A 12,447-nucleotide genomic window follows, 5' to 3' on the forward strand; every position below is an offset into this window, starting at 1 on the left:
GCGGAAGGCTACCTCATCCAATTAAACACTGTAAGACCCTGGGATGGTCAAAAACAAGCAAATGGAGTAAAGCCATTGAGCATGGAGCAGGGAAGTGAGACAGGCAAAACAATCTATCCCGGGAAGTCAAAGCTTACTCTACATGTATTCTAAAAAAATGGTAACAAGAGATGTTGCAGAGAGCTGTACTGCCAGACAGGCCAGCCCAAAAAAAGCCAGGATAAACTTCTCACACCCGACGCAGGAATACCTGAAACAGCATTGATATAATAATACTGAAATTAAATTGTTATTTTATTAAAATGTTTTGCTTAACGAATCTTGATTCTTTTTAGAATTATGGATGACTTTTCTAGAATTTCTGGCTTTATAATTAAAAGGTAGGACAGGTTTTGCTACTATCCCACATATACAAGCACATAAGCAGTTATGTTTATTGTGAAATTCTTAGGATCACTTACAGAACAAAATCTGTTAGGTCTGAAAATTTTATTTTTTGTACACCTTGGAAGCTCACCAGCCCCAATGTAAAGTGGTCTTTAAATATTATCAGTCTAAGATGCTGAAATGGTGCTTACAGATGTGCCATTTATCACTGCATCTGCTATCAAATCCTTGCACTGGAAGTCATCACCTGCTACTTAAAGTGATCTTTCATCCTGTGGAGCGAGGATATTGATTTGATGTGTACATAAACGCACAGCTGCCAGTACATTCCCCAAATGTTCTTTGTGCAAGAGCCAGGCCCTCCTTCTGCAGGCTAGTCTTTAAGTTTTACAAATTCTTGACAACTATTTCTAACCTAACTGTGGTTTCCTGTGTGTCCTCAGTCCCTGAATGCCTGAGCTTGCGTCAGGAATGCTGTGAGTGAATGTTGCATGTGGTATGGAGTGGAATTTAGGTTCGCGGAACCATTGGGGTGGAAGGAGCAGTGATAGGACCTGCCTGCTGTTGCGGTAGCCAAAAGGCACAGTGGTACCTTGCGATGAGAGACACAAGTGTTGTACTGTGTGTGTGTGTGTGCGGACTGGGTAAGGAGCAGTCCCTGCCGCAAGTAGTTAATGTGGGTAGTACCCCATGGTATGTGAAGTTGAGGAACAGTAGTACCCTGTTGTGAGTAATTGTCTGGTGGAGTACGTCTCGGGTGAGATGTGGGGAGATATGGGGTGAGAGTAATACTATGTCATGAAAGGTTGCAAGTGGAAGTACCTCGTGGAGTGAACATGTGAGGAAGTTTAATACCCTGTGTTGTTGGAGGTGATAGTCACACATTTCGCTTGAGTGTTGTGGGTGATGCCACGAGTTTCGCTTGAGTTGTCATTCTGTACAAATGGGAAGATTTGACAGGTGTGTTTTACAGGATGTGGAGAACATTTGTGATGTTGTTGTCTTATCCAGTTCCCATGTAATGAAGTTGGTCACTATTATGTTTGAATGTTAATATTTGATGTAGCTCTAGTGCTTTTAGCTGAGTTCTTCTTTACCTGCTGACATGGTCAGGATTAAATGGTTGTGTTGTTGGAGTGCTCTAGTGTTTGATAGTTGTGTTATGTCAATAATTGTTCTGCCGGAGGCTGTAATCGTTGTGTTTGGAAGATGCCACCACTTTTTTCGTTCATTTTCCTGAGGCTTGGGGGGACTCATTAAGTGCATACGAAGCGCTACGAGGCCTCCGGGTAGTCTGGCGCTATATAAATACTCTTTCATTCATTCATTCATACTTCAGCCTGGATCCTCTTCATTTGGGTCTGGCCAGTTAACATGACTGTTTTTTGGGCGTGTGGGAGTGACGGGCTGCACTTTTGTGCATGAGTGTGTAGAGCGTGGAGGAGTGTGTTGTCCTTCTGCTGTTGTATATGTTGCTCATCGAACATGGAGAAAGTGAGGGAGTTTGTTGTGTCTGTGTCAGCTGTGTAGTTTGGTAGTGTGATATGTGGACTCTGCATATGAGTGTTGTTGAAAGGACAGGTTTTTGGTTAGAGTCTGGTCAATGGAGTTTCGAGATAACGTAATGTATGGTTAAAATTTCCATTTTTAGTTTATACCATGCATGTGTAGACTTACGGATGACAGAGAACCTCCCCGAAGTGGGCTCCATGCCCTGGCTGTCAAGTAACACAGCATCCGTGAATACATGTCCTACCTGTAACCCACAGGTGCATACCCACAAACCTACATGTATTTAGGGTGTTAATGCATTTTTGCTGGTTAACCCACACAGGAACAGTTATTAAAGACCTGCTAACCCACGACTTGTGAATTTATAAAATGCAGCCACAAAGAAGCCAGTTTTATGTTTGAAGACCTAATGTCGGATGGTGAAAGCCCTTATTTTCTAAATCTAGGAACTAGGATTGAACTTTACTCTTGCAAATGTTCTTCAGAGCACAAACATGCCTCAGACCATTGGCTTTACCTATTTTTGAAAAAAGACTACACCCTTTGCTGTTCAACACTGTGGAGAGTGGAAGGATAATTCACATACAATTAGCACTTTTGTTACTTGATTTTAAGTAAGTTCTTGGGGTTGAGTTGAGTGACCTGATGAGTCCATGTCTCTGGGAGTAACCTTTTCCAGGCCTTCTCCTTTGATTCACAAATCATTGTTTTGAATTGGGCTGCCCCAAGACTACAACTCCCAGAATGCCCTCATGCGTTGTAGAAAAGGACATAATTAAAGGTACGCAAGTGGAATGAAATCATCAGGTAGTTCTAGGCTTATGATCTGTGGAAAGAGTGAACGTTTTGGTGCTCCACATATATATGAGAATTTCACAAGACCGGCTAATTTACAGTTGGAACTACTGCCAATGTTTGGGACTCGCCAGCTGGTGCACATTTTTCATCTTGTTTTGTAGCTCAGGCTTGGTACTTTTTACGATGCCAGGGAAGGTTATCCAAGGAGGTTGAATTGCAGTCATAATAGCTCTTGCTCAACAGCTTTGACTGACTTGTAACTTCTCTGAGCAGGAAATGGTACCTAATCTGGGCAAGTCCCGTCTTTTCTGAAAAGGCGCGGCTGGGATACCTCAGCCCCAAGTTCTGTTACTGTTTTAAAAATGCAATCGAATACATGATTGCCAAACATACTATTCTGTACAACAGGGGGTGGTAATGGACGGAACATCTGAACCAATCAAACACTCACACCCAGTCAACAGATCTGGGTTTAATCCCTCACCGTTCTTTAGCCCACTCTGCCACCCCAGTTCAGACATGGCCATATGCAAATCAGTCTGACCCTGTGCCTCATTGGAACAGTCCAGCCCGAACTACCAAGCCATGTCTTCCCTGGACCGGAAACAAGCTTCTGAGGACCGGTTTCTGGCATTTCAGCCGTCTTCAGCCCGGCTTGCTTGAATCCAGTGGCAAAGTGAGCAAGGGACTCACGTCTGAGCATACCCTGCCAACTTATGGCGAACAAAGCGGTACAAAAGGGGGTGGTGATGGACGGAGCATCTGAACCAATCAAACACTCACACCCAGTCAACAGATCTGGGTTTAATCCATCACCGTTCTTTAGCCCACTCTGCCACCCTAGTTCAGACATGGCCATATGCAAATCAGTCTGACCCTGTGCCTCATGGGAACAGTCCAGCCCGAACTACCAAGCCATGTTTTCCCTGGACCGAAACAAGCTTCTGAGGACCGGTTTCTGGCATTTCATTGTTCTGCATTCTGTCCATCAACTCTTGTTTTTGCATTTGTCACCCCGAGTGGGATGGGTATGCTCAGACGTGAGTTCCATGCTCTCCATACCACTGGAGTCAAGCTATCCTGGCTGATGACGGCTGATAGCCAGAAACCGGTCCTAGGATGCTTGATTCCGGTCCAGAAAAGACATGGCTTGGCAGTTCGGGCTGGACTTCTCCCATGAGGCACAGGGTCAAGGCTGATTTGCATATGGCTATGTCTGAACTGGGGTGGTGTGGAGTGCAAAAAAACGATGGATTTAGGCCCAGATCTCTGTACTGGGGTGAATGTATGACACTGTTCTGCATTCTGTCCATCAACTGTTGTTTTTGCAAACATACTATTCTGGTCAGGCAGTCCTTACTAACGTGTAGAAGTATCCGCAGTATGATTATTAGAAATAGGGGTGGGAGTTTGAAGGAATATTTGAAGTCCCTTCCATACTTCCAGCTAGGATAAAAATGAAAAAAGATGTTATTGATGGTTCATTACAGAGCGGCTTACTGACGCTCTTTTTTTTCCTCTTAAAATAAAGTACTGTTATCAGCATAATGCTTCTTTTGGCCAGAGCCTGGCGCCCCCTGAGATCACTTAAGGACTGCCTAGGGAGGCCCAGCCCCCAGTTTGAAGACCCCTGGCCTAGATGATGCAGAGGGGCACTTCAACACTGGGTTAATACTGGGTCTAAAGATCTCAGTTCTCTTGGGTACAGTTTGTGAAGTATCCCAAGGGTCTGTGAAACTGATCCAAAAGTCTTTTTCTTAGTCTAAAAGATATGTTTTTGTCAAATTGTTATCAGTCAAATCCAATCAGGGAAACCCCAAAGATTGCCGGTCATGGAGTTGTGCCACATCACATGTCTGGAGTTTTGCGTGATCCATTGCACTTCTTTCTAACAGTGTATTTTTATTGCAGCATGAAAGGGATGTATGACGTAACAACGCGTGTTATTACAACGCGTGCTGTTACGTCGCAGTCGTTACAACGACTGCATGTTGCTACGCTATGCCTTTACAACGCAAGTCTTTACATCGACTTGCGGTAGGTGGCGTGCTAACATTAAAAAAGGGTAATTTACTATTCCAACTCCAGTCCACTTATCAGTAGGGAAGGTGTTGGGATAGTAAACTACACCATTTTTAATGTTAGCATGCCATCTAGCGCAAGTCGATGTAAAGACTTGCGTTGTAATGGTATAGCATTGTTACATGCGGTCGTTGTAATGACCGCGATGTAACAGCATTGCGGTGTAATAACCGTGTTGTAAAGGATGTTTCCCGCGTGAAAGGGGTATTAGTAGGGAGTGCAGGTGGGGCTGACGAATGAGATATAGATTCACTTTATTGTTTAGTACGGCTGCTCCTGAAGCCGAGTACAGGGAGAACTGTACAGTGTGGTCGCATCACCAGTCTGTCACAGACCATCCGCTCAGAGGTTATTTCTCCCAGATGAAACAACCTTCCCTCAATAGGCATTTACATGCCATTGTTCAGGTGGGAAAATAGACAGAGCAATACTCCACGGTATCAAACCCAAGGATGTGGATTATTTCTACATCATCTCTTACATTCACATTGCAATATTTACATTTTGGCGAAACCTATATAAGGATCGTCATCAAAATCAGTGACACCTACAGTAAGTATCAAGGTGCAACATTGTTCGATTTCACACCTGTCGGTCTGATATCCAACTTAGCGTCATCCGACTTTAAAAATCTGGTACCAAAAACCTGAAGTTTCCAATGTCGAGGTATCTAACTCAAGTGGCTGTTGGATACCTCACATCCTCTTTGCCCTAAATATTTGCACAAATATTGACTCTCTGGGTATAGATTTTGTATTGCAATCTTGAATAATCCAATATTTTATTAAAGAAATTTAGGACGTCATATTTTAGTCAGACAATATTTTGGTCACAATATTCTGGTACCCATTCCAAGAGGCCCACCAGTGCCTAATTTGTTTATTTGGCCGGTACCACCACTCATTTTGGGCGGACCAATCTTGTTTTGCATCATCAGACTTTGACCCAGAGCAAGACAGAAAGGCAGAAAAGAGAGAAAGAAGGAGGAAGAGGAAGAAAGGGGAACAGTGACAAAAGGAGGATATTGGGATAAAAAGAGTCTGCAACAGTGAGAAAAATAGACTAGAAGTGTTGGATGGTGGAAGAAAGAGTCATTAGGTACAGGCAAATCTAGGCAGTTTTGGTGTGTTCATCAGTGTGTTTGGAAGCACTGGTGTAAACTTCTAAGAAAAACTTTGGCCCAATGCACTTATTGGAAATGAAGCAATGCATCTCCAGACCGCTAAAGCTGTCTGGCCAGACCTAAATAGTCAGTAGACTGAACAATCTTCTAGGTAAGCAGCAAGCACAAGAGCTCATGCAAAATGGAAGGCCAGAGGACAGAAGGGAATGGTGTGAAACTTTAGGAGTTTAATCCACATCATTCTTATAATTATGTTCTATAAATAAAGCAAAGCATCTAAGCTTGCCCACGGATTTAAACAATATTTCTGCTGTGTCAAGTTTCAAAATATCCATAAGAGACTTTTAAATAAGTGTAAACCAAAATATTCTCCTTATGACCTGTAGTTGCTGGTCCCAAGAAGAGACAGTAAATACTGTTTCTGAACACTAAGGGCCCCCATTGTTAAGGATATTTTGAAACTGAATACAGAAGAAATATTGCTGGAAGCCTTGAAAAAGCTTACATGATTCACTTGCAGTCCTGTGAGCGAAACACGTGTCAGATGTCAAATCCCGGAGAAGAAGGGAAGAGTTCTATCCAAGTGCTTTGTTATAGAGAATGTTGAATTCTATGACTTACAACACTTGCTGGAGAAAGAAGAAGCATTGGGTTTTCTCACCAGACTACTGTGGATTCATAATTACATATCTGGTGAAAACATGCAGCTACACCCTGAGTTGTGAACAAGCTCCAATCAAAATAAAGTGTATTGAATAAACTCAAGGACTTTCATATATTGACTAATATTATCTGCTTAGGCAGTTACCAGCCTGTCAGGTTTACTCATTTGGTTCACCTCCTGCTTTACTGATGAGTCTTGTTTTGAAATCAACAAGGAGACAGACAATGACAGGAAGAAAGGAAATTATTTGAGGTCATTTTCCACTGTGGTGCTCAAAGTTCATCTTGCAAAGTTTTTCCCTTCACTTTGATCTTAAAGTACAATTAAACTCATCTTTTTATTAAGGTTCCTTAGGGAGGTATTTTACATATATCTTTTAATTAACATTGAAGGTTTTCCAAGGTTAAGAAGATAGAATTCACTTTTGGATCTGGCCTAAAAACAGCTTTAGCTGTTCCCCAGCCTTGGCTAATACAAAAAACATGAATACAAATACATCTATTAAATCAACCATAGAGGGGTTTTGGGGCATCACCCTCTGGTCTGTTCACCTTTCATTCACAATTTGCTTCTGCCTGCCAGAGCAAACAGCATGGATCAATTGGTCATCCCTTTGCAGGTGTTAGCTCCCTTGCACCGCAGGTTACAACATTTTGCCTTATCACATTTGCACATCTGCCTAAAAAGAAGCACACGTCAGTGCCACGGTTGATTGGCCAATGCTTTTTTTTCATTCCATTTTTTAAAATCTTCTTTAGGTCTTGTCCACAAATAGCTTTCCACTGCCTCTCAAAGATTTCATGTGGACCCTACTAAAACTTACAGTGGGCACATGGCTATCTTGTTGCTTACTGCTGATTGGCCTTTTGTCAGTTTCCTTTGCATGATTCTTATTGGATAGCTTTCTCCCCCCCCCCCCCATTGTGTTTGCCCCCTCCCTTGGAGCATGCCTTCTCTGTCATCCTTTGATTGGATGGCCATGACTTGTAGCCATTGCTCACCTCCAATTGACTCTTTTTTCAATTCCAGCTCTTCGTGAGAGTGTGTTTTCGTGCTCTTTCTCTTGTGTGCTGCTTGCACCCTCCAAATACCACCCACACTTAACATGCTCCTTGTTGGTTCTTCCACCCCACCTTGTCCATCGCTTCCCCTACCACAACTTTTTTTTAAATGTTATTTATTATTTGTATTTCTTTACTCCTCTCTGCCTTAAGCTGCTCTGTTGCTCACCCATGTTGGCTTCTGCCCAACCACTCCTGTTGTGGTCGACTAGAAACCCCCCCGTCTTTTTTGAGGGTTTTTGGGAGCCCGGAAGATGCCAATTGATGCTGGGCTCTTTGCTTTTAACCATATTATGGAATCTCCCATCTTGGATTGGTAAATTAGGAAAATAAACAAAATGGCTCCTGTGTCATGTTGTATCTACGCTCATCCATGATGACTCGTGCAGAGATACATCATCCCGCTGGAATGCCACTGCATCATGGTGCATACATGCACACTTGTGCGTACCTGTCATTGTAATTTTTTTTGCCTAAAGTATATTTTTGCTGATGATGCACAGCTTTATCAATGCTTGTTTTATTTTGTAATTATCGTTTGTGTTTTACCTACGTTTTTAAGTTACAATAGGTCAATGCAAATAGTATATTTTCTTTGTTTATATATATATGAATATGAAATTTCAAGTGTTGTGTATTTTAAAATTAAAAAAGGATTCTATATTCGTTCTAAAACATTTACATACTGGTCTAATAAAATTTTATGCAATCCTTTTTCTTACTTCAAATATTTATTGCAAGCTTATTGCCATCACATTGAGGTATTGGCAGGTTTCCTTTTTCCTTCTTTTAAGATTTGTAACATATGCGTCCAAAAATATGCTTTAAAAATACATTCTGAAGCAGCTTGCTGAGGAAAGGGATATTAGCTTTGCCAATGCTTATTTATCATCGTGATGGGGTGCTGCTGCCAATGTATTCTTTCAGAATTTTCAAGAGAGCATTTCCTATTTCTGATTTATATGACCAAAGTGATATATTTACTGTCATTTGGGGCTGAACTGCATTCACTGTTCATTTCTTCAAGAACCAGATTGGGTGGATATTTAGGCACTTTATTAGCACAGGCCAATGACCTTTGACCCCCTGCTCGTTTCAGTCCAACATTGACAGTGAAGTGCAAGGTTAGCCCAGCACAAGGCAGGCTCACGTGGCTCTATATAGAATCTGCACTCTGGTCACTCAAGGAGGAGCCCCTGAACCCAGGGAGTGACCCTGAAAATCAGGGGCAAGCAGTGGTCTTGGGGCCACATGCATGAACACATGTTCCCATAGACACAGAATGGGCAAAACCATTTGACGCATCTGGCCCTTAATGCGTGCAGTTTCTGCGACAGCAGATTTCAGGAGCACTGCTCGTGCACCCGGCAGCTGGATACAAATTTGTAAACTGCACTCTACTCGCTATTTAAATTAAGCAGGGGTCCGCCGACCCCTGGGACTCAGGGGGTCCGCGACCGTTTAGAAAATAAAATAAAATCATTTTAGAAGATAAATAATGATTGGAAAATTGAGAATAGACAGTTTGAAAACACCAAGGGACATATTTACACGGGGATTGCACCACCAGAACATCACTTTTACTGATTTTCCAGCACCGCCATGCCCGGTACCTTATTTACAAAGTAGGTTAAGTCACTTTTTGTGTAAATATCGTCCCCTTTCATGCAGGAATCTGCGTGAAAGGGGTGTGCAAGGGGTGTTGCTGTGGGCGTTTCACCGCGACACCCATTGCTTTTTGACTCTGCCCCAGATTTACAAGGAAATGTAAGTCTGAGGCAGCGCCAGAAACAAACACCTTTCAAAAGCAGATGTTAGATTGACGCAATGAGGAGAAATACCTTTTTTTACTCCTCGTTTGAGCTTTTTCTACGTGGACTACATTCTGAAAGAGCAAAACACCATTAAAGATTGTCTATGTGAAGGAAGGTGTCCCTACGAGCCAGGAGGCCATTTTGGAATCCTTAATTGGGTTCAGTAAATTAAAAAAAAGTGTTTTAGTGGTTGCAAACTCTCCAATCTACTGAATCTAAGAGTTTGTGTCTGTTAAAACATTTTGTAAGCCAGGCCCATATTTACTATTCTTATCACTATATATATATATGTAATTTATAATTACTATTCCTAAATCCACAACTAATTACCTTGGCAAAGTAGTTTTAGTTGGTGTAGTGAATGTAATATTTTGGTCTTATGATAAATTAGCCTTGGTATAGTGACCCCTCCAACCCAAACTACATTGGCTGCTCCCCACCCTGACTTTAGACAGCACCACCCTCCCTTACTCCCCCTAAAGACAATTTTGGCCTCTCGCCCATGATGGTGCGCTGTTAGTCTACTGACTGTCTCTGAACAGATGCATCACTGTGGCCACAATGGCTCCTACCCTTCGTGAGCAGAAGGGCCACAGCATCCGGGGTACCGGTGGCGATAGGTTTGCACCCAGAGTATCTCATCAGAAATCCAGCCCTGGCTAATGTATGTGCCCCAGGCCAACTGTGTGCACTTGTACTACCACAGGGTGGGACCAAAACCCATAATGAGCTTGCACCTATGGAGTGGTTTCAGTACTGCCGAAGGGGCCACGTCCTCATGAAAAGTATGCGTTATGCACCACTCGCCACGACGGCACCCACACGTGGCACAACCTCTTATCTGCCTCCTGGAGTAAGGCCAATGACCAACATCGTCAACTATGGGATCCATGCCCTGACATGGGGCATACACCACTTGCCACCCCTTTGCCCACACATGCATCACCGGGCAGTCTCCTCTGGCACGGGGCCCATTGAGGACGCGTACCTGAGGTCTGGATTCTGTTCTGCCTTGCTGCCTCATTTCTTGACTTTAAAAGATGCACCAGTTGCCACCACAACCTCCACCGCAACAACCTCTTAGCCACCTCTGGTGTGGTCCACGAGGAAGAAGGGCATGGAGTGTGGTTTTAACTCTGCCATGTGTTAACCTGAGGTATGCTCAACGTGCCAACTCTGTTCACCCGTGTGCCACCACCGTGCAGCCTTCTTCAGGCGCCAGCCTCATCGGATCAGGAATGCGTTCCTGTGTCTCCAAGGGTCCATGTCCTGAAATTAGGAATTCTCCCTTTGCCACCCCTCTCCCCGCAACTACCGCCGCTTCCTAGCCTCCTCTGCGTGATGCCCATGATAAAAACTCACCCAGGGTCTGGTTCCTTCTCTGCCATGGCTTCACCTGTGGAAAGCTCACTTGACAAACAAGGACCTGGGGGTCTGGTTCCATCTCTGCCATGTCTACACCTGAAGTAGGCACCCTCTGCTACCCCATGTCCACAACTACACCATTTCCTAACCTACTCTTTCTCCCATCTGGCTCCAGTCCTCTGGAATTCAATGCCTCTTTTGCTTCGCACTGAGCCACAGTATCAGAAGTTCCGCAAGGATTTAAAAACTTGGCTTTTTAATCAATATATTTTCCATTTGCACTGAGATATCTGTTCTTTTTACGTTCCTAGCGCCGGGAAACCTTCAGGTAGCTGTTGCGCTGAATAAATGTACTTAATAATAATAATAATAATACTTCCAGTGAGGCCCATGAGAAAGGTTTACCTAGTGTCTTGGTTTCATCTTTGCCATGTCTTCACCTGCAGCATGCCCCATTTGCGGAACCAAGACCTAGGGTCTGGTTAATGTCTTCACCTAAATTAGGCACACTTTGCCACCCCTGTGCCCAGAAGTACCACCACTTCCTCGCCTCCTCTCCAAAAGGCCCATGAGGAAGGCTCACCTAGGTTCTGTTTCCTTCTCTGCCATGTCCTCACCTGTGGAAAGACCCACTTGACGCACAAGGACCTGGGGGTCTGGTTCCAGCTCTGCCATGTCTTCGCCCAAAGTAGACACCCTTTGCCACCCTGTGCCCATAGGAGCCTCCCCTCCCTCGCCCCCTCTGCTTCAGGTCCACGATGGAGGCTCACCTGGGGTCTGGTTTATGTCTTCACCTGAAGTAGGCATCCTTTGCCACCCTGTGCCCATAGGAGCCTCCCCTCCCTCGCCCCCTCTGCTTCAGGTCCACGATGGAGGCTCACCTGGGGTCTGGTTTATGTCTTCACCTGAAGTAGGCATCCTTTGCCACCCCTGTGGCCACAAGTGCCACCCCTTCCTCGCCTCCTCTGCGCGAGGCCCATGGGTCTGGTTTCATCTCTGCCATGTCTTCACCTGTGTTATTCCCCACTTGAGGTACAAGGACCTGGGGGTCTGGTCGCAGCTCTGCCATGTCTTCACCTTTGCCACCCTGTGCCCATAGGTGCCACCCCTCCCTCGCCCTCTCTGCTTCAGGCCCTTGATGGAGGCTCATCTAGGGTCTGGTTTATGTCTTCACCTGAAGTAGACACCCTTTGCCACCCTGTGCCCATAGGTGCCACCCCTCCCTCGCCCCCTCTGCTTCTGGTCCACGATGGATGCTCACCTGGGGTCTGGATTCAGCTCCGGTGTGGCCTCCATGTCTCCTCCTGGGGGGCCCTCTCGCTCTGGTGTGGATGGAGTGTCTCCCCGGCCCCTCTCTCTCACAGAGTGAGCCCTCTGGGGCCCGGGTGGGTGGTCCCAGCACGCGCAGAGCCCGCTGTTTGCTCGGCCGGGGCCACGGCTGGGAGTTCATCGCCCCTGGGAGTGAAGCCATGACCCCGGCCCGCCGGGCCTTCCATGAATCCTGTGGTATTCAGCGGCCAAAGAGCAAAGTACGGGAACTCTACCGCCGCCTCTTACGCATCAGCAAACAGGTCACCCATCTCTCCCCCCCCCCCCCCTCCACTGTCAATGCCACCGCTGGAGGGGCTCAAGTTCATAACT

General features: G+C 45.0%; 1 protein-coding gene across 1 annotated transcript in view; it reads right to left on the bottom strand.

Moving 5' to 3' along the window:
* LOC147669095 (organic solute transporter subunit alpha-like) overlaps nucleotides 1-12,217 on the bottom strand; it is an 83,388-nt gene extending 71,171 nt beyond the window's left edge. Inside the window, exon 1 of the mRNA XM_086948231.1 lies at nucleotides 12,068-12,217. Within this exon, the coding sequence (XP_086804357.1) occupies nucleotides 12,068-12,102 (35 nt within the window). The 5' untranslated portion in view covers nucleotides 12,103-12,217. The remainder of the gene's footprint in view (nucleotides 1-12,067) is intronic.
* Between the last annotated feature and the right edge of the window lie 230 nt (nucleotides 12,218-12,447).

The sequence above is a fragment of the Lissotriton vulgaris genome, unplaced genomic scaffold (assembly GCF_964263255.1).
Source record: "Lissotriton vulgaris unplaced genomic scaffold, aLisVul1.2 SCAFFOLD_3332, whole genome shotgun sequence".
In the NCBI taxonomy this organism is placed as follows: Eukaryota; Metazoa; Chordata; class Amphibia; order Caudata; family Salamandridae; genus Lissotriton; species Lissotriton vulgaris.